This window comes from Eleginops maclovinus, chromosome 5, assembly GCF_036324505.1.
Source record: "Eleginops maclovinus isolate JMC-PN-2008 ecotype Puerto Natales chromosome 5, JC_Emac_rtc_rv5, whole genome shotgun sequence".
Taxonomy (NCBI): domain Eukaryota; kingdom Metazoa; phylum Chordata; class Actinopteri; order Perciformes; family Eleginopidae; genus Eleginops; species Eleginops maclovinus.
Genome location: NC_086353.1, coordinates 15,539,645 through 15,566,241, shown reverse-complemented (window position 1 = coordinate 15,566,241; position 26,597 = coordinate 15,539,645). Strand labels below are relative to the sequence as shown.

Below are 26,597 nucleotides of genomic sequence, written 5' to 3'. Positions count from 1 at the left end.
TCAGTTGTCAGTGTAACACAGTAATTGACCAAAACAATGTTTTTATATTCCCAATAGCAACTGGAAGGTTAAGCATCCTCTCTTTCAGATCTGTTTACTTTCCCAATCACAGCACAATCCGTGCCCTTTTACTGCTCACTTTTGAACCGCTCAAGCCTCTGTGGCTAAGCTTCTTTTCTAAAATAAGCACATGTGGGTATAGCATGTTAACATGGGAAATTTGAGAATGCATACCCTAGTCATTAACATTCTTAATGAACTGACAAGGTATTTAAAACCCAATACATTGGGCGCAATTGAATACATTTTTAAATCTTATATTATCACATCTTATTTATATTAGTTTTGCAAAGAGGAACCAAAAGTAAACTCAGCTTAATATATGTTTTAATATTATTGCATAGGATTTAATGTTGAAGTGTCCTACAAACTCACCTTCTGAACCTCTAGCACTTTTACACTCATTTTTAAATGTGTATGTGTTCTATTATAATGCAGATACAGGAAATGAAAATGGATACAAGGCCAACCTAGTTTATCAAATCCCATTAAACCTTTATTTTGTTGAATACATGGTGCACTTTCACATGAATAACACTCATCTTGAAAAATACAGATATTTACATTTCATATCTGGCAATGACAGTCTGAATGCTTTTGCTGTGTGTAGAACCGTATGCCAAAACTCTCATTGTGACGGCCAAGCCGCTGTCAGATATAATGCAGATGAATCTACCCAACAACAAACCTGTCATTTTAGAGGTCCTTCTTGATATACAAAATTAATATATATATACACACTGAAAATGTTCCAGTTACAGTGTTAAAAATAAATAAAACCAAAATGTGTGGGAATGGCTTGGCACAGTTTTTTTGTCAAGTGTCATGTTAAATGTTGCATGCCATTAATATGTGGAGTTCACACCATGCAACAACAAATACTGACAATTACATATGATATAATATATGAGAAGTTATGGCACAAGATAAGATGCTTTGTCATTTGTTTACTCACACTTAATGCTGCATAAACGGTTATATTCAATACTAAATAAACCACTTAACCTGGCAAACACTTCTTCCTCTGCACAGTGGCGATAGTTGTATATTTTTGTCACGGAACAGAGAATACTCTGTCAAAAGGGGGGCGATTAGAAAAATAAAAATCTATAACTCGGTTTAATGTATAGGAGATGTATTTTAAAGTATATGAGTAAGCAGTTTCATATCTTACATTCACAATGGCTCCAGACCGGAAAAAACCCAGACTCACTTACATTCTCCATCTCCACAGAAACTCCATCTTCCCCCCTTTGACCTTCTCTTATAATCAAAGCATAAAAACGTCATGATTTTAAGTTCAACACGAACAGTATTGGCAATGTACAACTAGTGTCCCTGTTTATGAATTGTGGTTGGATACACTTTGTCTTCAATTGCACCACTAAACAGAACATCATTAAAAGAGGAAACATACTGTAGGTTCTCTGAGAATAAAGGTTTATTTATATCTGTATTGTTTGATATTGTGTTATGCAATTAAAGCATTTGTTTTAACTACAAGAATAAACAATAAAACATTACCATCTATATAACCTTTATTATATTCAGATGAATGCCTTCAAAACAATATCGTTTATGCCTGGACTAGCAGCCTATAATACAAACCTTCATTATACTTAACTGCTGAAAGAAATGAAGCTTCCTAATGAAGCATTTCACATAATTCAACCATGTATAAATGTAAAAACCAAAAAGCAGTCTTCCATCCTTCAGTTTCAGTGTGAAGAAAAACACCTGTGGCTACATAAGCACTGGCAGGACCTACAGGAGGAATATAGGTTCTTCTGTTTGAAAGCCAGTGTGATCAGCAAGTTGCTAAGATATCATACAACCCTTCAATCTTTTAAAATAACTAGTTAAAAAAAAGATCACAGTTGAAATTCACATTCATAATGTGTTTCATTAGCCTAATCTGAGTTCTAGCACAGGACTTTACATGGACATGCCTGAAACAGTTTCATGTGTCTGAAAACACCAACAGTATAATATTAAAAAAGCTATTTCCCAGCACTGGGGATGTGTGTGAAACTTCCTTGTGCACACTACAACAGCTGGGGACAAACATTATCTTATAAATCTAAAGTCTGCAAAATGTGTGCTACTATCTCAGGAAACGTGTCTCAAACCACCTTATATGATTACATATTTGAAGCAGGTTCTTCCTTTACCTGGGTGTTCTGAACTAGTTTCTGCTTTTACGGCTGAAAGGAATTGCATTTGGTTTAGAAAAACCTGCACTCTGATTCCATTGCACAGCATTGCCTATCCAGTTCAGCGTGTACTTCAGCCCAAAAGCTATCAGGATTGTGGCCGTACTACACACGCAAATAGGGAGGTGCCTGCTGCTACTCAAGTTACTGCTTTGAGATGACTTCTTCCTACCTATGCTTTAGCAGGTTACTAGTTTCTACCACTAACAACTAGAGAAAAAGGCAGAAAAAAAGTACAACCTGGTCAAACCCTTTCCCTTCTGATTCTCTAACAGCTCCCTATGAGACAACACTGAGCTGAGAGTAAAGGGAACCAGCTAACCCTCACCTTAGGTTTTGCTCCCCACAGAAGCAAAAAGTGTAAACAAAGAAATCGGCAGTAAGGAGGGTAGAGAGAAGAGGGGTGCGATTAAAGATAATATCAAATCATTGCACCACTTTACTCCAATATCGGGATCGATATAAATGACCTCTGCGGTGCTGACTCATGGTCTGCCTCAGCAAGGTGAGGAGGACACTTGTTCATACTCTGGACACTTGAGGAGAGCAGGGTAGTTGGCGGCGTTCATCTGGAGCGAGGCCTCGGAGGAGATGGAGGAGGCACTGCGACCACGACCGGCCCAGGCGTCTGGATGGAGGAACTGGCCGGAGTAATCGGAGCAGTTGCTGAGGCGAGGCCGGTAGAAGCCCTGATGAGGCCGGTACATTTCCTCTGCTGTGTAGCGCTTCATGAACAGGTACACTGACATGACACCTGCAGCCTGGGGGATGGGAATGGGAGGCAAAGAGAAACAAAGTTTACTTTACTCTCCAAAACACTTTGTTTTCCATAACACCTGTGGAATTCAGGTCACTTTCCAGCACAGAAAATAGTCATTTTAATGAATTGCATAAAATAAATAATTGCAGATTATAGAAATAGATAATGATTAATGATTTTCCCCTTTAACTATCAGCAAAAGTTAACCTCATAAATCCACTTATTGAATAATGGATAAGATGAATTGGTGCTGTGTGGATTGTTTTATTTTGTAGCCTTTGCTTTATACCTGTTCATTTATACTGTCATCAACAACACATTTTTGGCAATAATTTAGCCATCAAAAGCAACTTTCAGAACTTCACCTTTTGGTTAAAAGCCAGAACAAATGATCCACAAAAGAAACGTAATAAACATATGAATAATAGCTTTTCAAAACATTATCAGAAGAAGACTGTTTCTCAAAACCCAATGCATACAGCTGTCCATGTCTGAACAAAGAGATTTAGCAAAATGTGACTAAAATGTAAAACACCTAATGTGATGCATGTTTGTTATGTCCCTTTTGTGAAAAATGAAGGTTGGCATCTCTCACACACTATCTTTAGATAATGAAGGACAATGCAACAACAAATAAGAGATGTAAACAAGCAAAAGCCACATTAATAGGATATTAACATAGTTATGAAAATGTTAATATTATCATATAAAAAACCATCAACATACTAAAGGTTAAATACATGTCTGTACCCTAGATTGAAAAGATCTGTCTCAATGTTGTATCCATCTTGGTTTCAAGCAAAAACAAACCCATGAGCAAGGCTTTGGTTAGTTATGAAACATTTTGGAGAAGTGGTTTCGATGAAACCTGGAAGCAGGTAAGTTACCTCAGTGAGCAGGAAGGAGATGGCAGCAAAGGCAAATGACCAGCCGTACTTGTAGCTGAAATAGGCTTCATTTGTTTTGGTTCTGTTCAACATCTCATCATTAATATTGGAGATGTACAATACCAGACCGACCACCAGAGAGAGACCTGAGGCAGACAAAGAAACAAACATAGAGAAACTCTGATGACTGTGGATAAAAGGGAGGGCGGTGATTCAAAACAGGCATGTTGCCATAGAGTATTGAAAACAACCTAATCAAATACCTGACAGGATGAAGAAGATTCCAGAAACAAAGGCCAGGATGGTGTGATGGGGTCGGATGTGGCCGATGTTGCTGAGTACAAAACCGATGAACATGAAGAAGAGGCTGACCAGAGGAAAGGGTGTGGACGATCGGATCATCTCTAGAATTAGAAAAGGAAAACTGTCATTATTGCTTCCATGGGACTTTGATCCCTCAACGGGCTTTGTGAAACTCTGAATTTAAGTTTTCCTTTAGAATGTTTCACTTCTGAGGTTGTTCTCAGTATCTCATGGGTTTAGGACATGATTGCGTAATCATATCAACATGAAGGTGGACCTCCCTATTGTGAGTAAATGGAACAGCACCTCCCAGAGGAAAAGTCAGTCTGCAATGCTGCTTTCTGGACCCCCATTGTGTTCTCCATTACACAACATGTTTCTCCTCCTGTTAAGTGGACCAGATGTTAGGGCCATAACATTAATGAAAAACGTTCTTTAATGTGCCACTAACTAACTTTTAACAATCTTTATTTCTTTGCGTAGGTCCCTCTGATCAACCCGTCGAGTGTTCTTCTCCCCATAATGACCACCTTGTTGCACATTTCCCCTTACTTTTACATGGTTTAGTTGAATACTCGATTCTGATTGGTCAATTCCAAACATGTGACACGTTGTTAATCCAGTAGTACAGACCGCTGTCAAGGATTTATTCACCGTTGTTAAGGAGGATCAAGAAAGAGAAAGGAAAAGAGGTTAAAATATGGAGCACTGTACACCAGATAATCACCAGAAGAAGACAGATAGGAAGTAAACACTAACAGGAACACGGCATTGGCTCTGCAGGGTTTAACTTGTAGTGGATCAGAAACTGTGAACAGACTTGAACAGTTACACAAAACTTTGATCAGTGCTGCCATAAAAGTTGTTGTTGTCGCAGTTCCAGCCGCTGGTACGCTGTGGAAGTTATTTTTTCTTAGCAGAAGAAATACCGTTTTTGAGTCAATAAATAATTAATATTGGGAGTCGTGTCGTTAGTTTGTTTAGTATCTGGCCGTGTAATAAGCGGGATAATGTGTAGCGAGGCGGTCATTATGGGGAAAAGAACACCCAACAGGTCATACAGACAGCTGACTTGTACACAGGTCAAGTCATACGTTTTGACTTTAGACTTGGCACATCAAAATCAGAGAACTGACAATACTGCATCTAATAATTCCTGTCAAACAAGAGACAGTCAAGTCAACACCAAAATTAAGCTAAAGTTTTGATCATTTTCCGAGTGTTATATTAACCAACAGTGTAACAGCTGTTCCTTCCTGCTTTACTGTAGCTCAGTGGTTCTCAAACTGGGGGGCGCGTGAAGCTTGGGAGGAAGTTGTAAACAAACATTGTTTGCGCTTTGTTATGATAATACAAACATATTTCTTATTTCTTATTGCTACATTAAAGTTATTTTGCACATTTTATTGAACCAAATACGTTTCCAACTTGCAATATCATTATTTCCGTTCTCTTCACAAGAGAGACCTCTCTCTCGTGTGTGCGGGGGCGGGGCTGCTCCCTCACAGACACGTGCAGCCCCGTGCACATAGATCTGCAGGGGACAGGGAGCACGGAGTGTTCAAAACGTACATTTTACAAGGCTCGATGTGGACAATGCTCTTTTGACATAAGTATTTTTCGCGTAAACAGGAGCAATCTCTCCAAACAGCTGGCAAAAGGCATCCAATTCAGACGGAGAAATGCACAGCTTTCTGCCATAAATCCAAGCTCAGTTTCCCCAATTAACCGACGTGTAAAGTGGGAGAAGAACTAAAGTCTGATTTAAGGGTTGATTATATTTCACATCATTAATCCAAATCTGTAAAGTAACTAAAGGTATTAAATACATGTAGTGGAGTAAAAGTACACCATTTACCTCTGAATTGTAGTGGGGTAGAAGTACAAAGTAGCAAAACCTGAAATACTCAAGCACAAGTATCTCAAATGTGTACTTAAGTACAGTTATTTATTAAATGTACTTAGTTACTTACTGCAGGTATGATATGTGTGCTAGAAGCCCAGAATCCACAATATATATTAAATAAAGCAATTTTAATTCTGTTTCCAATTTGTTTAGTTTTTCCCTAAAAAAACCAAAAAAAAACCAAACAAATAAAAATGCCATTAATTTCACCGTTGTTTGTGTTCTTTCCATAATAACATACACAATTATACTTGGATCTTTGTGTGTTGTTATTATTAGCAGAGAAAATGTAATGTTTATACAACTACATACAATTAATCCTTCCAATCTCGGTCGGAACCGGGTTCGGGGGGGCTCTAAAACATTTCCATCACCCAAGGGGGGCCTGATTGTAAGAACCACTAATGTAGCTTGACAGTATAGGGTTGATTGAAGGGCCCTAGCAGCCAACTGGAAGCTGAGGTAAGGTACATTTAACACCTATTTGTTAAATCTACTACTAGAACCACCAATTGCTTCTTTTATTCAAAGCCACATACTTCAAACTAAACATTAAAGATTCACTAAACTGAAGCATTCCAAATATGATGGAGTCCGAACATGTACTTACTCAGGACACTGATCGTTGAATCAGAGGTTATCTGGAGGTTAGTGGGCATCACATACTCTATAGTAAAACACCGGCCTTTCTCCTCACCTGAAGCAAAGGAAATGGAAAGGAATATATTTAATAAAATGTCACAGAAATCTTGAGAGGAATCAGGGTTCAGATCAAACTGTGAATTAGTCCACTGTGACAGAGAGAAGTCATACACAGAAGCATGTACAGAATGCAAGCAGAATACACAGACATCCTGTAAAGCTTGCAAGCTGATAATACATCCATCCATCCATCCATCTTCTCCCGCTTATCCGTCAGGGTCGCGGAGGTAACAGCTCCAGCAGAGAGCCCCAAACTTCTCTTTCCCTGGCCACATCAACCAGCTCTGACTGGGGGATTCCAAGGCGCTCCCAGGCCAGTGAAGAGATATAATCCCTCCACCTGGTCCTAGGTCTACCCCTCGGTCTCTTCCCAGTTGGACGTGCCTGGAACACCTCCCTAGGGAGGCGCCCAGGTGGCATCCTCACTAGGTGCCCGAACCACCTCAAATGGCTCCTTTCAACGCGAAGGAGCAGCGATTCTACTCCGAGTCCCTCCCGGATGACTGAACTTCTCACCTTATCCCTAAGGGAGATGCCAGCCACCCTGCGAAGAAATCCCATTTCGGCCGCTTGTATCTGCGATCTCGTTCTTTCAGTCATGACCCATCCTTCATGACCATAGGTGAGGCTCTCTTTTCGTCACAACGGTGCGGTAAAGCGACTGCAGTACAGATAATACATAATCTGGCAAAAAAATATTACACTACATCAGAAATTGTTGTATGTATTTTGAGGATTCCTCTGTGAAGCTTTAAAATTCCACTACTAAACAACTTTAACGCAAGTTGCAGTTCAAAACACTCTTTCAACATACAGCCCAGGAAAAAAATCAAGAGACCACTTCAACGTGATCAGTTTCTCTGGTTTGTTATTTATAGGTACGTTTTTGAGTTATTTTTTTATTATTGTATTCTATAAACTACTGACAATTGTTATATGTGTTGAAATTCAACAGTCACTGGAATGGCTGCCATACATGCAGAGATAAAGATTTAAGAAACATTTGGAGTGTTGTTTCTTAATTTTTTCTAGAGCTGTATGACTTTCTAAACCCCTCATTTACCACACACCCTTTGAAGTGTTGGATTTTGTGATATATTGTGTCTCAGCATATCTAAAAAGGTACTAATGCATGTGTGTTGACGCTGCGTAATGAACTATTTTGTTCTAAGCTGTTGGTTGAGTTCAGGCCAAAAATATATTCAACATAAAATATTGCTCTTAACCAGGATCTTTTTTTTTTTGCCTAAAAAAAGAAACAATTCATGTTTAAAAACACAGATAACAATTATTTAGATCAGAACAAACATGGATCACCAAAGTTTTGTTTTCTCACTTGCCGAAAGCTGAATTCAATGTGTTTACTTCATGCTATGGCTTCCCCCACAACTCATCCTGCTACAAGCCTTGCAGTCCACATCCCCATATGGTCCAGTGCCCTGTATTGAACATGGTATATACGTAACACTTTATATATAACACTCCTCTACGTGAACTCATCCTGGAATGAAATGCACATGCAGTAGTTTCTGGGTCAACTCCGAACCGTTAAGTGGGCAGTAAGGTCACTCAATGGCCGCTAAAACAAACAATTGACCATCATTCCATTTCTATTGTAGCGATGGCACGCTGTGGGGAAAACATCTGGTGTCTAATCACAACTGGAGTGCCTGCATTATAGCATGACTGACTGATTGATCGTGGAACAGGGCAGTTGTGGAACAGGGGTTAATGGAATAAATAAGCACTAAATTGAAAAGGATCACAGGATAAATGAACAAATAGGGATTTTTCATAACAAAATATTTGTATTACCTTTTTGTTTACTTTTAAAATGCCCACAGAGAAACATGATTGCATTTAATTAATGAGAGCAAACCACACACTGTACCTACCTCTGTCTACCTACAGTAAACATCCAATCAGAGTAGGACAGCATTTTGATAGGGTTAACTGTTGCCATTATCAGAGGGCCAAACCCTTGTTTACACTTGTAGGGAGGGGTGTGTCTAAGAAAATAATATCAAATAGAGAAATAAAAAGATACGCATTCTTTCTGTAATCAGACCTAGCATGCCTTCCTCTTGATGGAGCTAGGAATAACTGTTTTGAAAAAAAGGTTAAAAAGTGGGAAAGCATGCAATGTGCGTTAGCTTTTCTTTTTTCTATGCAATACTTTTTTTCATCTTGATATCTAAGTCAAGAATAAAATTCAGCCACTGGGTAAGTCACTCAGAAAGACCTTTAGCTATGCCAGTCTTTCAACAGGAATAAAAATACCTCTGACCCTTGACAAGGACACACCCGAAAGTAAACGTGGCACTATCCATGAACAGAGGTTTAGACAAAGATAGCATATAATGTCATGCTCAGTTGTTCAAAAGCAAAGGCTTCTATTTTTGCAGCCATTTAAACACAGGGAATACATGAAGGTTAATGTGCATGTACAATACAAGTTATACTGGAAAATAGGCATTGAGGCCCAGATTCAAGAAAAAATTGTGTGGTGCATATCTTGTTAATCTTATCTACACTTACACTCAGTGTATTTCTATTCATTTGTATTAAGAGTATAAACACTTAAAAGATGACATTAGGATTTGGCATGGTGTTTTTATTATAATGATTTTTAAGCTAGTTAATCACCAAACAGTCAGTAATTAAGCTTTGTTTCATAGCAAAGACTGACTCACAATAAATACATGTAGTTTATAAATTGTCTTAAACCTAAATATATGTTTCAGGCTTCATTCTAACTCACCAGCCAAGAAGCAAACCCTCCAGAGGCCCGAGTGGAGGGACATGCGTACTTCGGTGCTCTGGTTGAGGGGCAAGATGACGCCCTCCTCCAGGTACAGCCAGTAGTCGGTGCTTACAGCGATCCCCAGCAGGCCGAGGGCGCAAACAGCGAACACGCTGCTCAGCAAAGTCAGCGCCTTCCTGCCAAATAGGCTCATACCACAGCCTCAACAGCAGGGGGCGCCACCGGCAGAAAGTGAATCTGGGAAAGGAAGAGAAGGAAGAATATTTTCACCATTTTACGTTATGTGAGCAAATTTCCTAACTGGTCCTGATGGAGGAGCATAGGAAACTGGAGTAAATTCTCAAAGGACATTTTCAAAAAATAAACTTTTTTTTTTTTGTTGAGGAAGGTTTACCCTGTCAACGCTTAAAGAATAAGAGAGAAATTCATTCAACATTGTCACACTTTTCTTTAAAAAACTGTCATCTAATAGCTTAAAAACAATTAAAGGGTTAGACACAACTCCATCCAGCAACTACATAACGACAAAACAAACTGGCAAATGTCAAGGGGAGTACAGAGACTAAACACAAGGAAAATAATGGAGACGATAAGGCAAAGGTGAATTAGGGCAGAGAAAATGGACTTTCAAAATAAAACAGGACTGTGTTGATGTGTCTGTTGGTTGCTGGATGGTAGGGCAGTTTCATCAAGTTTATAATGGAGATCTCCCACAGCTGACACAGAGACGAGATGGAAATGAATAGAACGTAATAATTGGGGAATATGACAAAAGATAGTCTTAAAAAAGGGCTGTCTTTCCCCCATATGAGAATGAGATTTGCAAAAGATCCCCTCTCCTCCAGATATCTCATTTGAATTTGAATAGCCACATAGGGCCTAAGGCTCGGTGAGGCATGTTTGAAAAATCATTATGTTAAGGTTTTCATTTGACTGCCGTCATGCTGCCTGCAGTCCAAAAAACTGCAACTCACTTCAATGATAACCCTCAGACTACTGCTTTCCCTGCACTTTCTGCAACACTCCTAGCATGTCCTATGCCCCCTTCTGCTCTGTTACATCTAGTGATGCAAAAGCAGCATTGCAGATGGTGTGCAGTATGTGTATAATCGTGTGCGCTCATCACACAAAGCCATGAATCTGTTATTGGTATCATAGCTGATGCCCACATATGCCGGAAGCTGGAGTGCTTTGGAGCTTGGCATATGGATGTGTGTAGAAAATAATTGATTTTGCATAATGAGTTCTCAGTGGGTTGCCATATTGAGCAACCAATGAATACTAAAAGGTGGAGCAAATATTAAGAAGGATTTTGAGGTTTTCATAAGATACATTGCAATGTTCTGTCGTTGCATCAGTGTCTGGTAAAGCCTCGATAGAGAAGAGCATATGTCCACACATCTTGCTTTACATATATTTTAGTTATCTTATCTTAATTGTGTATGTGTGTATGGGCACACACACACACACACACACACACACACACACACACACACACACACACACACACACACACACACACACACACACACACACACACACACACACACACACACACACACACACACACATTTGGCCTCTTTCAGCTTTCAATGTGATGATTCTAAGAAATGTGAGCAGCCTTAAATGAGAACATGACTGATAAAAAGAAAGTCAAACAGCCAATAGAGCATATGAGTTTTCTATATTAACTTTTCAAACTATATTTAGGGTAAAAAATAACTTATCTTCTAATCATCACCTTTCGTAGCTATAAATAAGTGTATTTGAGATGCATGTACAGTATAAGCAATCACACTTCTGTAAAGCACAAAGGACCCCCATTAATAAGAAAAGACTATCAATGAACTCGGCTGTTCTGGGTCATTTTGCAATCAGCGGCCATTCATTTAAAATGCAAGGCTCTATTTTAAGTCATTTAGCATCAAGCTACAGTTTTAGGACACGATGCACGCTTTACTTTCATTTACCTTTATCTGTCAATGCACAGAAAGGTTTTTCTAGTCGTACAGTACACATAGCAGTCATTGAAGTAGTGACTGTAACTATGGGCTATGATTACTGAAAGACAAAGAAAAGGAGCTTAGCCGGCTGGAACCTTTCAATCAACTACAATAACTTGTATTGTTCAATGGATGTATTTTTCAAATTTATGTAACACTAATGACAAAAGAAGTCGCTGAGAGGCTGAGGCCGGGCCTGGTCGCAATTGTCTGACACGCTATCAAAGAAAATGACTTGCTGAGATCAAAATGAGGTGAATAATAATGTGATTTAATGAAAGTAATCGTGAAGTTTGCAGTCAACAAAAAATACAAAGACCCTGTCGTCACCCTCTCTAGTGCTGCCCATATCAATGTGACCCAAACAAACCAACCCATTGCGATCACACACACACACACACACACACACACACACACACACACACACACACACACACACACACACACACACACACACACACACACACACACACACACACACACACACACACACACACACACACACACACACACACAATAATATCTTATAATAATAATACAAACAATTACTAAAATATAAACTAGTGCATATACATTAACTGTGTCATGGCTCTTACAGCATATGTACAGTCATGGTGAGAATGGTGCTGTGACATTCTGTGACATATTTCCGAACAGACAAACTCAGATAAATAAAACAGCACTAGTTGACAAAAGGTTTCAACACTATTTACATGGTTGACAGTGTTGCTGTTTTCACAATTAAAGCTTTTCGATGACATTTGAAGTAGTTACAGGCAGTGCTGATTTACTGTCAGCTGGGTGGCTTAGCTTAGCATAACTACAAGTTAACTAAGGACAGAAAAGAGTGAGAGGCACTTTCTGCATTTGGAGTGATATTCAAACATAACCAAGGAGCAGTTAGAACAACGAGACAACAGCAGGGGGCAGGGTGTGTGAATGTTATAGCTAGCCAGGACACCTTGTGGAAGCACCATGTAGTAGCTGCTGACACGTCAATTTGGTTTGTCCATGGCACTTAAAGGGTCAATGAAAGTATAGTGGGTAACACCAACAATTAGCCTCATCAATAAACAACACAGAGAGAAAAAGAAGCCAACATTGAAATTCACAACCAAACGGTGTCACTGTGGCTATCTATCCAGCTAACGCTACATTATACTGCCAACCAATGTGTTATTTATATAAATGAGAACTTCTTTCTTTAATTTCTTAAAACATTTGTAGTGAAGAGTTCATCTAATTCTTCCCAAAATATGACTTTATTTATAGGGAGCAATCATTGATATCAATGACAGTGAGAAGTGGAATAAAAATAGTTCTCAAATTCTTTGGAGTCAGACACAAAACCAGCAAGAGACCCATACCCATCAGACTAAACACACACACACACACACACACACACGCACGCACACACACACGCGCACACACACACACACACACACACACACACACACACAGACACAGACACAGACACAGACACAGACACAGACACAGACACACACACACACACACACACACACACACACACACACACACACACACACACACACACACACACACACACACACACACACACACACACACACACACACACACACACACACACACACACACACACACACACACACACACACACACACACACGCACAAACATATTCAATCCTTTATGGACAGCAATAATTCTTCTGGTCTCTAAAGGATTATAAATGGTGACTGATCGCGGTTGAGAAAAGAAAGGTCTTCTTTTTATTATAGATGTTCAAAGCCACTGCGGCCAACACAAAGCTTTGTAGTTCCTCCCTGCCTGCAAAGGGACAAACCATCCTCTCTGCTGCATAAACATCAGCTCTCCTTTGTGACCAGAGTCCTCTCTAAGCATGATTAAATATGCAGAAGCTTTGTTAGTGTCACCTAAAATGTCTTTCTCTTGCGAAAACTAAATTAATCAAATATAAATTAGAAATGTATCTTTATAGAACACCTTAAATATCCAAATGTAAGTGGGAGTAAAGGCCACGTCATCACCAAAAGTTTGACATTGCTCTTCTGTCTTCTTGGTTAACATGCACATTACCTTCTCAAAACCTTCATTTAAACAGTCCACTGACATCACAATTTCAAAGTACTACATAAAACCTAATGACCACTCAAATAGTAACACAGATGTCTCTATCCTTTTCAAAGGTTGGACTAGCATATTGAAACATAACGTACAGACCTCCAGGGTAGATTATTGGTCAACAGTAGGCAGAGCAGGAACATGGCTTTGCAAGTTATACATGGTATTTAGGAAAATGTTGTCGACAAGATTTTAACAGATTTTATGATATACGAAAAAGCAGTAGAAGAAGAAGAAGAAAAAGAAGAAGAAGCAGAAGACCAATTAGAAGAACAAGAAGGGTTTGTTAGTGTCAGTCAGAGAAGGCATCTCTTTTGGCGTGCTTGTTGACCCAGCTTCTGTGGCTCTAAGAGTGCCGTCCCTCTGTGGCTCACAGGCAACTAACACTGTGGAAGATAGTTGCTGCTGGTTGATGTCGCTAGGGCTGGCTGCAGGAGCTTTGAGAACAATAGCTGTCCAATGCCTTACCGAGGAGATTTGTCATCAAGCCCCCCGACACAGCTGGCGGCCACCCTTACCATTAAACAGCAGCAACATGGTTGTATAGTTTTAGCAAATGTGAAAAAAAGAAAACACAATACATCTACAGTGCACATCTCTTAGACCTTTCTATCTTTTCTATATCAAATGCTACCATGCCGATACGACATACTTAATGAGTGTGTAAAGCCCTGGAGAGGCTCCAGTATGTCCAGAACTCTGCCGCTAGGGTTCTCACCCGCACCAAGCCATGGCAGCGAATCACCCCCACCCTCATCCACCTTTACTGGCTCCCAATCAAGTCACAGATCGCGTACAAAACACTCCTCCTCACCTACAAGTCTCCATGGCCTCGCCCCGCAGTACTTATCGGACCTCCTCTATCCCTACACCCCTTCTCGGAGTCTGCTGTCCTCGGACACGGACCTGCTCTTTATTCCCTGCACTCGCCTATCGGTGACAGGGCGTTCAGTGTTGCGGCCCCCACCCTCTGGAGCGCTCTTCATGCAGAGATCCGCAATGCTGCCTCCCTGGACCTCTTCAAATCCTCATTAAAAACCAATTTCTTCACCATAGCCTTCGACCCCTAGGCCATCTTAGTCCCCCCTGCTTCTACTACCACTGCTATTTATTTTATTTTCATTTATTATTTTTTCTACTTTTTTATTTGCCCTACTTTTAGTTTGTCTTATTTGTTTTCTGTCTGTCGTCACAACATGGAAAGCGGCCGTGGCTCCCTTGAAAGGCGCTATATGAATTGAATCCATTATTATTATTATTATTATTACTGAACAAACACAGCAATTTTTACATCAATATTACGTTTACTTTTGTCAGAACTTAATACATTTTAAAGTTTATGTTTGAGAAAGGAAAACCTTTGAACATTTAAGTGGTTAAGGGTAATATTTGCCAAAAATGGCTCAGAAATTAAATGTCATACATTGTTCCTACAATAGGAAGAGTATGGTAAACTATTTATTGACAAATTAGCGATTAATGCTGGGCTCCTCATCAATCTCCCAATCTTAACCAAAGCCAATGCTGTTTTGATTGGTGTGAGTAAGAAACAACTGCCAGAGGAGATTTTTAAATTTTTGGCTCTCATTTAACAGCTATTAAGTTTGACCTGTGCTAGCCTCCAAGAATCCAACAAGCTAGAATGATTTCTAAACTGCCTCATGGTTTGGACTCCCTAACCCTCCTGCAAGCCTACAAAATATTTGGATAAGAAATGTGTGCTGCGGGCCAGATTACAACGCATCATCTGGCAAACAGCAGAGAGAGGTGGCGTTGGTGTAAGCTGTCAAGACAGAGAATGACGTAGGATATTTTTGTGTCATGTTCTCACCTCTTCTCCACAGTGCAATCCCTGCTGTTAGATGTTGCATTTGAATATAAACAGTTGTCCTATGACCTCAATGTAGAACGTGTTTTGTTCCCGGCCCTCAGGACTCAGGAGCAGACTGCGTCAAAACGCACTACATCTTTAAAGCTAGATCATCTTAATTTGACGGGGCAGCTCCGGATATAGCCCAAGCCTTTCATTATGTTCCGAAAGCAGTTCCCTTGTGTCCCTTAGCAAATGATTGGAGGCTCTGATCTGTCTGCGTATTCCTGTATGATGTGTCATGGTCAGAACGTGTACAAACAGCTTGTCAGTCAGATGCATTTTAAAGTCTTTTGATGATATGAAGAGTAAGGATAAAATATGGGATACTGTAAAAAGACTGATTGACATTTCTTCACAGCAATACATCTAATATTTATACACTTGGGGACAATTATCCTAAATTGCTTCATTCCTCATAGACATGTCTGTATTAAAGATGCCAAACCGGTCTATTTAATGTGATGAAATACTAGTGAATGGCAAAGAAATGATCTCTTTGGTCGACAGTCTTTTGAGTTTGGCACAACAAATAGTGACCCATAAAACTAACATCTATTTTCCTGTGTTTGTTTTGAGAACAAGTCTTCTATTTATAAGAGCTTGACTGGGCCCTGTCGCCAGGCAACACTATACAGAAAAGCCTCCGAATTAGACAAGCATGAACGGACTGATGAGCGAGTCCCAAAACTCAGCTTCCTTTTTGCTAGAGCATTTTACATGCTGTGGTGGGGATACAGAAGAGGTCAAGAGAAAGACATAGAGGCACAAAGACATAATGGAAGAGTTTATAGAAAAACTATACACTTACACTCAGACACAGACACTCCAACACACACACTCCGAATAAAGACGGGTAAAGAGAGTTGTTTAAACATGTGACATACATGTTGTAAATATGAGTATGTGCTATACTGTACAGTGCTGTACAGCTTCATCATTAGTCGTCACCCAGAGAGAACTGTGTACAATTTCTTTAGGACTTCCAGAATACCATCATCAGAGCAGAGTGCAGTCACAGTATTATTTATAACCAATCTAAATTAAAACTAAAAAGTGGATCATTGTCACCTCTGACATTTAAAAATGTTTGAAAACTGAGAACCTCTCTCAGCTGTAATCACTGGAGAGCACTGTTTACTTCTTGAGCATATCACTATGAGCATGTTCCATGGTGCCGAAGTGATAACTGAAACCAGTAACTGTTTGGCCTGCTTCATATACATCTTAGAAATAATGAGTTAATAATAATTAATAATCAGTTACAAATGGGTTAAGAATTTAAAATTAAAGAGCAATCACTGATACATCTTGATACATTCTCTCATTACATCTTATATATAAACATGTTTAATATTATGTAATGTTAAACATGTTTTCTTAATGTGTTCAATGTAGAATGTGTTTCACCCTTCATTACTGATGACCTATGGTGGCTCTGCTGAGCTAACAACACACAACATTGGACATTGGAGGAAAACTGGAACAAAACCGCATGAATTAAATGAATGATGGGCACTGTACAGCCCTTTATCACACACTTCTGTGGAACATTAAATATTTGAAATCCTACCCATGACTCGAATGTACAGCTACACATAGACTTGCACACCAAAGATTACAACCAAAAAACAAAATGCTTTAAGACAGCACAGCCATTTTGACAACATGGTTGAGAGTCTGCATAATGATGAACCATGCCTGTAACGTCAGTGAAATGCAAAAACCAAAAGAGCAAGGTTTACATAGGTCACTGGTCTTTATAGGTGCACCTTCTTGGAGTTAAACTAAATACTTTTGCAAAAAGATGTTGCAAACATATAATTTCTCCACGTTTGAGTCACAGTCTAATGTTTTACAATATAAAGATAGATAACACGGACAAACATGTCTCACTGCAACAAGCAAATAACAACTCTCCTCCAGAGACGGTTTGAGTTGCCTGCTTGTAGTGAACATTGGCTATAGAAGCTGTTTCTCTCCTGCAATGGCAGAAATACCCTGCAGCCCACACCATCTCTGTCTCAATGTGTGATATAACAGTAGACTGTTTGTTTCGCTGACACCCTGTGGCATGGATTTAAGTCTGTGAGCTATTTATTTATCATTGTTTAATTTTAGATAACTTTCAACACTTCGAATCTCAACAATGAATGGTTATTAAGCAAAAACTGTATTATGGCACTCATTCCAGATGTGTGTATTTTTTGTTGTTTTGTCGTTCGATTTCAAACGACCACATCATTGTAGTTTGTGGTGAGTGATATCAGTGTGTGTAGCCAGAGTCACTTTTGTTGGCTACATCATGTTTGAAGTCATCAGAGCCAGCTGTTTGCTACGCCTGCCCTTTAATCTTTGGCTCGAGCTCAGGTCGCTCTCCGCGGTGCTGAACCACTCACTGACGCGTAACGGTGAAACGAACATTGAGCGTGTTGTTACCAAATAATGTATTGGAAGATAACTTATCCTAACACCCGTTTATTGGCACTGGAATATCCAAAGTAAACGTAGGCTGCACGTTTCTTTCATTCGAGATCGTGACCACCACTCTTTCCATTTACTCACATCCTAAAGAGTAGGCTACTTGCAGCATCACTTTTCTTTCTTTAAAATAAACATGCATATATCAATAGCATATCCCATACTGTATCTAAAGTGTTTACTACGAATACTTTCATCCTAACTGAGAAATGTGGGTAAAGTGAGTGATGTAAGTTGGTAGAAGCTTCCGAGAGTGCACGGAAATTGTAACTGTGCACTATTTAAGTGTGGAAACAAGGTACATTTTAAGTTGCATAAAGCATAATATAAGAACATTAAAAACAAACAACAACAACAACAACAACAACAACAACAACAGCACCGTTCATTTTTATCTGCGACCTATCAACAGCTTGACTCTGGGCAAAATGTCAACTGTAAGTTTAATCTTTAGATAAACAAAGATAAAAGGATTTATTACCTTAAAGAAGAAGACTCGTTGAGGAGAGCACAGTTCCTCTTCCTATATTGTCTCCTCTAGTTTCTCTTTGCTCCCTGTTGTCTCGGGTTTGGCGCGCGATAAGCCTGTGAAGCGGAAGGGACCGGTGGCTACGTAGCTCGCGCACCACTACTACCCAAGACAGCAATATCCGCGTGGCGCGTGGCACGTGGGCGGCAAACTACGCACTCCACCTCTCCTCAAATGCATAGAGAAGAAGCTCCTTGCATGTGCTGTGGTCAAACAGCGAATTAGTGTGCCGTTTCAGCCAAATGTAACCCTAGAGGCACCACGTTTACTCAAGTTGTAGGTTTAGTCTGGTGTGCAACACTGATCTGCTTTTGATATCAGGAAATGTCACTTTATAGGCTTCCCACTTCCCACAAACGTTCCTAAAATGCACAACATAGTAACCTTAATTCATGTATTGGTCAACACTGAGCGCAACAATTCAAGTGTTTTCCCCCAAGTGTATTTTAATATGTTAAATTACTGCAAGTACAATGTGAAAATGTCAATGACTATAATGCATGTTAAAAATGAAGGTGGATTACTAGCCAGAACTGTTAGATCGTGATGGCCAGCATTAGGCTCATTTACAACGTTTTATACTTATATCACAATATTCAGCCAGCTATTTCAATATTTCAATTGCTATACTAACTCAGCAGAAATGGCTATGAACTGCTTTTAAAAAACTGGTTCCAGTAAGAAGACACATGATAATGAGTGTTGACACTGACTCTAAAAAGGAACCTTTTTGTCCTCACATTCTTGCGATGTGTTTCGGCCCCTTTGAATTGGCTTCCCCTTAGAGACAGAAACTGTAGTTGGAGTTAATAAGCCTTTGAAAAATAAAGGCTATGTTCTTTCAAAGAAAAAGAAAGAGAAAAAATAACAAAGAGCCTTCAACATAATCATTCAGTGGCTTTGGTCCTTTTTGGCAATCCAAAATAAAATTCAATTATTTAACATCTGGCTCATTCTTGATGTGTTCACATTTTCACATAATTTACACAGGAAGCCTTTTTATTTGAATTAAAGTCTACCATTTTATTAAGCCAAGCTAATTGTTAAATGTGTTGGTTTTATGTTAGCTTTTCATCATGTCTCCAAGAGACTGAGCTGCTGCGGATTCTGTATAAACCATCTCTGACCATATGGACATTCATACAGTCATTTGGGAGCATCTGGTGAATCCCTTGCATGCGTACTGTATGAATAACCACCACATTCTGTTCCAAACCAATCAAATACGCAGGGCGAAGGAAGAGGCTGCCATCAGCTTGGCAGTAACTTGACCTTTCACATAACCCCTTAGTGACCTCAGAGGAAGCCAATCAGGTCATCATCTCTTCTCTCAGAAGATTATTTCTCACACATGTCAATATTGTGTACTGTAGACGTGCACAAATTCTCTCTTATGCTATTTTTTTCTCTGCTTTTCAGGCTGAATACTAATCTCAAACATATATCCTCCTGGCATCATTCAGTTGAGAAATAATGAGCCCTTGCAGAGAGCAAGGTGAAGCAAGAAGTCAATTGAACAACAAAAAAACATTTGTAAGTGAGAGTCTTTAGTCTATTCTATTTAAATGTTGTGACAATCTGAACTCGGTATTTGACTTCATATTTTTTCATGCTAATGTATGTGTGAATAATGAAAGAATTGTTCCTTGATTTATATCATTTAATAGCTAAACACTTATTTAATTGCTGTTTTATGGAGTAATGTCAGCATCATTATTTATTGTCATTATTTAAGGCATTACACCGTTGTTTTTATGTAAGGTTAGAAAAGCTCTTATAACAGGACAAGTTTTTATTCTACTTTTTATAACAGATGAAGAGATGTGTGTATACGTGTATCTGTGTGTTTGGCTTTTTGTGTAAAAGAGGAGGAATGAGAGAAATCAGTGGCCTGAAACATATAGGTCGATAAACAAAAGCTCACACAAGCCAGCTGGTTTCATAGTAAACACACTGCAGGGCTTTCTCTAATAATGACAAGTTCAATCTTTCTGTATTGTACGTGTCTGCATTGCAGCAATATTACAACTCAGGAGAGAAGAAATCCAGTTTCAAATCTAAGTAACACATTGTAATTAAGGTTTCTTATGTAAGTACACTTGAAAGGTTTTTTCCTGGTGCAATATGAAATGTTTATCACACTGTATGGGCTAACAGGCTTATCTGACATTATGCAGTAGAGCAAGTACAGTGCACTTAGAAACACAAACTTGATACACCAAAAAGTGCCGTTAAACTTTTTAGGACATTAGCAGTCATTAGCAAGAATCTAAAAATGCTGGTAAGCCCTTTTAAAAAAAAAAACATTGAATGGAAAGGAGGTGAAGTTTGGAGGAAATTTGTCAAAAAATGTAAACGAAAATGGGAACGGCAAACAGTTTGTTACTTGTCTTTTTCTTTGAGGATTATAGTCTATGATACTCTGAGCAAAAGGGTCAAACCCAAGAAAAACATATGTTTATCCCTGTTTTGTATCTAATGAAGTATGCAAACAAAGACCTAACAAGAAAATACTGTTTGAAAATAATTAACATAATTTTTTATATTATATTACTTTTAGTACTACATGTGTTTTCTTAGGTTTAAAAACAAAATCAGCAGTATATACAGATATTTAGTACCACTTTTTTTTAACAGCAATACTAATAAAAAGGTAAATAAATACATTCATTTTCCTTTTTTTATTTGCATTATCATACATTAGGTACAAATGACACATTCAATTACAAGGTAAGAAGCTCAGACTCAGTTTTAAAGGTATCAGGCTAACAGGGAGGGAAACAGACACACACCATTTGCAAAATACAATATATTCTTTCTTTTACAGTCTATGTTGATATCTACTGTAAGTCAATTATGTACAAAGACAGGGGTGCTGAGATACCTAATGAACCACAAGAGGAGAATTAGAGGCCATGTTACTGCATGGGCTAAGGGAAAAGGCGTTCTTGCACATCACTGATCCTCTGTAAATCCAAAAAGATGAAAGTTCACCTCAACTCTCTGATTACATCGCAAACAGGAGACAATGGAGTAATGACAAACTACAAAAAAGCAAGACATTTGAAGGAAACATGTACCTAAAAGGAGAGTAGTAAGAAAAGGCAAATTAAAAAGAAAAATCCTCTGTCTTAAAAACATATATCGGAAAGTTAATTATTTTCTGCCAATCCTAATCAATTCAAATAAAAACAAAAAGGTGAGGACATCAAATACAATGTAAAACACATTTGGCTAATTCCTTTCCCATTAGAGTGCAGAAATGGTGATATTGATGTTTACAGTGAATAGAACAAGACAAAGCAACTACTTTCCTGACCTGAAGGGATTTAAAGGGTGAAAGGAGGAGCAAACGGTCGATAATATGACGGGTTGACTTGGCCCAGGCACTGTGGAAGGAGGAACAAGTAAAGAGAAAGAGGGCGTACAAGAAACGACAAGGAAGGGGTCGGTTTAAATATGACGAGGCACAGGGGTCATCCTTTAAACAAGCCATCATCATCTATCATTTCGTTCATTTAACTAAACCCCATCAGTCACCTGTTCATTGTTCCATCACTCCCAATGATCAACCTTTGATATTGTCAATACATACAGTATATGAATTAACTCACTACGTAATTCAGTCATTAATAGGCACAGGGAGGTAAAGGTAAAGCAGGCAGACACAGGAGGATAAGTCAAGCTGTAGTTTTTTTTATGGCTGTAAAGTTGTTGGCGTCAGTCAAAAAAAATGTGCTTAAAATTCAAAATTACAGACCAGATCATGAAACATTTATGTAAACATAGCGTGCAATGTTTTTCTTTCTCTTTTTACTTATTCACATTGATTCATTTGAGAGATGTGCTGAAACACTTACATGGAATAAAACAAAGTAAAAACAGAGCAAATTAACAATGCTCCTTAAAAATACAGCAAGAGGAGTAAAGGTATGGAGTAAACAGTGGAGAGTTTAGCTCAGAGCGAGGATGATGAAGATGATGTACAGTATATCTGTTGAAGTTGGGAAAGGCACACAAGGGGGAAAGTAAGTAGTCTTTGTTTCATGCCCACACTGACTGTGACTTTTTTATACATTAAACAATGAAGTTTAGGAAGCAAGTAATCAGAGATTCTATTAAAGGGATGGGTGTATTACGTCAGAGGTGCAAGTTAGGCTCAGGCAAGGATGTGTCTGTATGTACAAGGTAAATTTCCTCTCACACCTGTGAAATTCACGGTAGATGTTAAATCAAATGCTCCACAAGTTCAAATGTTTTCCAGACAAAATTCTGCCCAAGGCTAGAGAGGAAGTAAAACCTACTACCGTGTATGATAAGTCCTTTATCAAACTGACTGGCATTGTAAAGCGTACTGACACAATGTGCACTCATGGCAGCATGCTATATGATGTGTGGCCAACAGAGTGTACAGCAGGAGTGGCTTTAGGCAGGTCTCAGCCCAAACAGGGAGAAGCTGCCACAAAGAAGAAGTCATCCATGTGACTACAGCTAGTGCAATGCTGCTATTATCGGGTTCTGGCATTTTCCAGGTTTGGCACATGCAAAAAGGTTATATACTCTAGGAAACAAGGTAGGAGAGCACAACTCATAGAAAAACATGGAGAAACTATTACAAACGCTTGAACAGTTCCTATCTATAGCAGTCAGATATGTGTTTTATAATGTGATAATTCCTTTTAACATTCCTGAATTTCTGAGCAGAAGCTAGAGAAACAAAATTGACAACACTGACAGCAACAACAAACATTAAAAGCAAAATGAAAGACATTTAAGAAAGAGACATCAACACAACATTAAGATTATAACATAAACCTCATTCATGAGACAGTAAAGCGCGAGTGGATTCACTGGTTTAGCAACGAGTTGTGAGTCTGAGTCACAACTCGGCCAGATCTGGATTCAGTGTTCTACATCGCCCAAAGAAAGGTAAAGGTAAAAAGAAAAAGGGGCCATAAAAATATACATACATCAAGATTCCACAGAAAAAAAACGATCTATCTAGAATCAAGGACTATGTTTCAGGGAAGTCTTTTAAAAATAGATTTAAGTATTGGTATCTATTTACGGAGATCGATAATCTTTCATAAAAGTCACCTCTATCTTCTCTAGCAATCTGTGTTATTTTTCGAAAAAATCACTGTTGTTCCTGAACCCGATTTGTAGGTGTTATAGAATTGCTGCAAGATTTTGTTATTAAAACTTGACGCGTGAATGGTCTGCAGTGTAGTTACAAGCTACTGCATTCACCTGTTATTAATTCTCGCTGGTCTAAGATCAGCACTATCAAGGTACCTGACTGTGGTTTGTATTGGCCACATCTGTAGCTTTGAAACCAGTATTACATCACCTAAAATCTATGTTGTGGTTTTTCAAAATTTCACCTCCCATAGGCTTAACCATCAATTTCTTTTTTGCGAGTTTACTTGTAAAGGTTTTGAGTGGAGCATTACTTTGGGGTTGTACTGTATAGCAGATAACGTGCGTGAATAATGCCTACCAAGAGCATGCAGATACAGAAGGACAGTCAACGCTCAGACACGCATCCAACAAACAGACAATTTGCAGTCAAAATCATTGAATATGAATAAATAAAATGTACGTTTTTATTAATCTATAGATCTGTAAGTAGAACTGATCAATTTCACAACTTGTTAAATCTGGAATCTTTTAAAGACATCCAGCTGTTACAAAGTTGATCTGTACTGGGTTGCTTTTTTTTTTTTAACATATACAAATATTGGTTTATATAACTAATGTAATAAAAGCACATTCGGGTGTTGGTATAAAAACTGTAACTTTCTATACTCTGTTAAATAACTAATGATTATTTACAAAGGAGTTATGCAAGGATAGTGGAGACATTCAAATTTTAATCTGATCTAATGGGAAAATATGTATGAGATCACAAAAGAAGAGAAGAGTAAATCATTAAAGGATGCAAAAAATGTAACTTTTGAATCAAATGAAGATTGTGTCTGTTCTCAGGACAACAAAGCATTGTCAGAGGAAATGTTCCAATACATTTGCATCTTCTATATCTAAAAAATAAAAATGTGTTTTATCTATGCTTGAAAGCATGAGACTGTATGCAATATAACATTAGATGAGTAGCACACAGTGATATGTTTTATTCTACAAACAATTAACAGTTAGGGACATGTCTTAACTATTTTTGTTTGGACATTTAAGACCAATGGGAGGCTTTGTAGTTATGGGATAGAGACAGTGGTTAACGCTGAATAGTGTTGAATCAAGAACAACTGTAAACGTTTCAGGTTTGATTTTTTTCTCCTATTTTATATTAATATTCTACCACCGCCCGCAAACTAAACAGATTATTGTGTGTCCACATAGTGTCCACAAAATGATTGACAATATAAGTATACAATTTGCAGCTAAAGTAAGGGCAAAACAATTAACTGGTAATTTTAAAAAGGAGGTAAATGGAGGATAAGCTAAGAAGCTTAAAATAACAAAAAAGCCTGACACACCTTCATACCCATGTGTCTCACATAATTCATTATTTTACAGGCTGCATATTATCTAATTACTCAACAATTCATTTCTTTAGCTGATTTGCTATGCCCACTTGGAGTTGAGACTGGCTAAAAATCTAATTGTAGTAAAATATAAACGTATACTATCACCAGAAAATCAAAAGGGGAAGAAAACTGTAAACACGATACAGGAAACATTGAATCTCGAGGAGCTCTTTCAACGCCAGCTCCACCTGTCCTTCATATTTGGCTATAGTGTCTGCACTGCGTTATGTGAGTGTATTTCGGGTACTTACATTGTGTCTATATTGTGATACTTATCCATATGGAACTAAACCGTGACCAAGCCACTTGATCTGTAGACCATACTGTCATCCATTAAGGTTTGTAAGCATCTAAATCCTTTCCAGATTAAATCCAGTAATGAATCCATGCCTAAAAATGCTATCTAGTGCTATTTTAGCCCAAGTCTAATATCACCTCTAAATTTCATCATATACTGGCATAGATAAATGAAGCCAGACACCCTTCTGTCTCCAGTTTGGGTAAACTTCAATACAGATTGCAGCTGTAGAGAAAGACAACCTTGTCTACAGTACATGCTCCTCACTAACCTCAAGTAAATATATATATTTTTTGATGGATAACAACCAATCTAATCTATACTGGCATTTATATTGTAGAGAACACAAATGCATGCCCCAGAGTGATGCTTACAAATAAAAGTAATACATAAAGGAGTACAGAGGGCCTTGATCAAGTTGTGGTCAAACGGTATATTGGCAGTTGCTTTATGTAGGTGGCAGTGATTAGGGAAGTTCTTCAGGGAGGCTTCCCCATCCTTCTCATATGCTGTGGTTGACCACCGGGTGTACAAACTGCGGGTTGATGAAAGAGAACCCAGCAAACTCGACCTGGTCAATGTTGGCGATAACCAGCTCATCCGGTGGTGTGAGCTGGGGCTGGGTGCGTGTGAAGAACTTGTCAAAGTTCTCTGCTCCTTTGCCACACTGTAGGAAAGAGGGACAGGAGAAAGAACAGCTTTAGACATAAGGCATGTAAAATAATACGAAGAGTGCAAGCAGACTGACAGAACAGAACAGACATGAAAAAGTGTGCGCATTGCAATTCTGTGAAGGGCAATTTCTTGGAACGTTTCACAAATTTGCCTGAAGCAGGACACAGGTCATCAAACGTCAGTAATCATTAACATTGTCACCGCAGTTCATATTACTAAATAAAATCACACTAGGCTTGGCATCTACACAATGTGCATAGACAATACAATGAGCAACATTTGTGAGGTCTCTCTGATCAAACTGATGACTATAAGAAATTGCATTTTCAGCTGCCCTTCCTGGCTGGCTAGTAGAACATTTTACACCTGATCCCTCATTTTCCCCACTGCAACATCCAGTGTGAGGTTAACAACAACCAATTACATGCTCTACATCACATTCACCTGAACCTGAATAAGACCCCATGATTGATTTTATG

At 38.6% G+C, this 26,597-nt stretch overlaps 2 protein-coding genes across 2 annotated transcripts in view; both read right to left on the bottom strand.

Annotated features, from left to right (window-relative positions):
• Positions 1 to 553: 553 nt before the first annotated feature.
• LOC134864863 (voltage-dependent calcium channel gamma-5 subunit) lies at positions 554 to 18,733 on the bottom strand. The gene is made up of 6 exons (XM_063884162.1): positions 18,553 to 18,733; positions 9,593 to 9,832; positions 6,740 to 6,826; positions 4,184 to 4,324; positions 3,921 to 4,066; positions 554 to 3,034 (listed from the first exon to the last, which is right to left on the bottom strand). The coding sequence occupies exons 2-6, from the start codon at positions 9,786 to 9,788 to the stop codon at positions 2,771 to 2,773; spliced, it is 834 nt and encodes a 277-aa protein (XP_063740232.1). The 5' UTR covers positions 9,789 to 9,832; positions 18,553 to 18,733; the 3' UTR covers positions 554 to 2,770.
• A 2,533-nt stretch (positions 18,734 to 21,266) lies between these two features.
• The window catches only part of prkcaa (protein kinase C, alpha, a), a 118,552-nt gene continuing 113,221 nt past the window's right edge, over positions 21,267 to 26,597 (bottom strand). The window contains exon 17 of the mRNA XM_063884665.1: positions 21,267 to 26,110. Coding sequence (XP_063740735.1) covers positions 25,946 to 26,110 — 165 coding nt within the window. The 3' untranslated portion in view covers positions 21,267 to 25,945. The remainder of the gene's footprint in view (positions 26,111 to 26,597) is intronic.

What these genes read in the sequence shown, in the direction of transcription:
- LOC134864863 (XM_063884162.1), bottom strand. Translation starts at nt 9,788, where the DNA reads ATGAGCCTATTTGGCAGGAAGGCGCTGACTTTGCTGAGCAGCGTGTTC. An exon ending in TTCAACGATCAGTGTCCTGA is followed by an intron (nt 4,325 to 6,739) that starts GTAAGTACATGT and finishes TTCTAATTCTAG; the next exon opens with AGATGATCCGATCGTCCACA. An exon ending in TCTCCTTCCTGCTCACTGAG is followed by an intron (nt 3,035 to 3,920) that starts GTAACTTACCTG and finishes CCCATCCCCCAG; the next exon opens with GCTGCAGGTGTCATGTCAGT.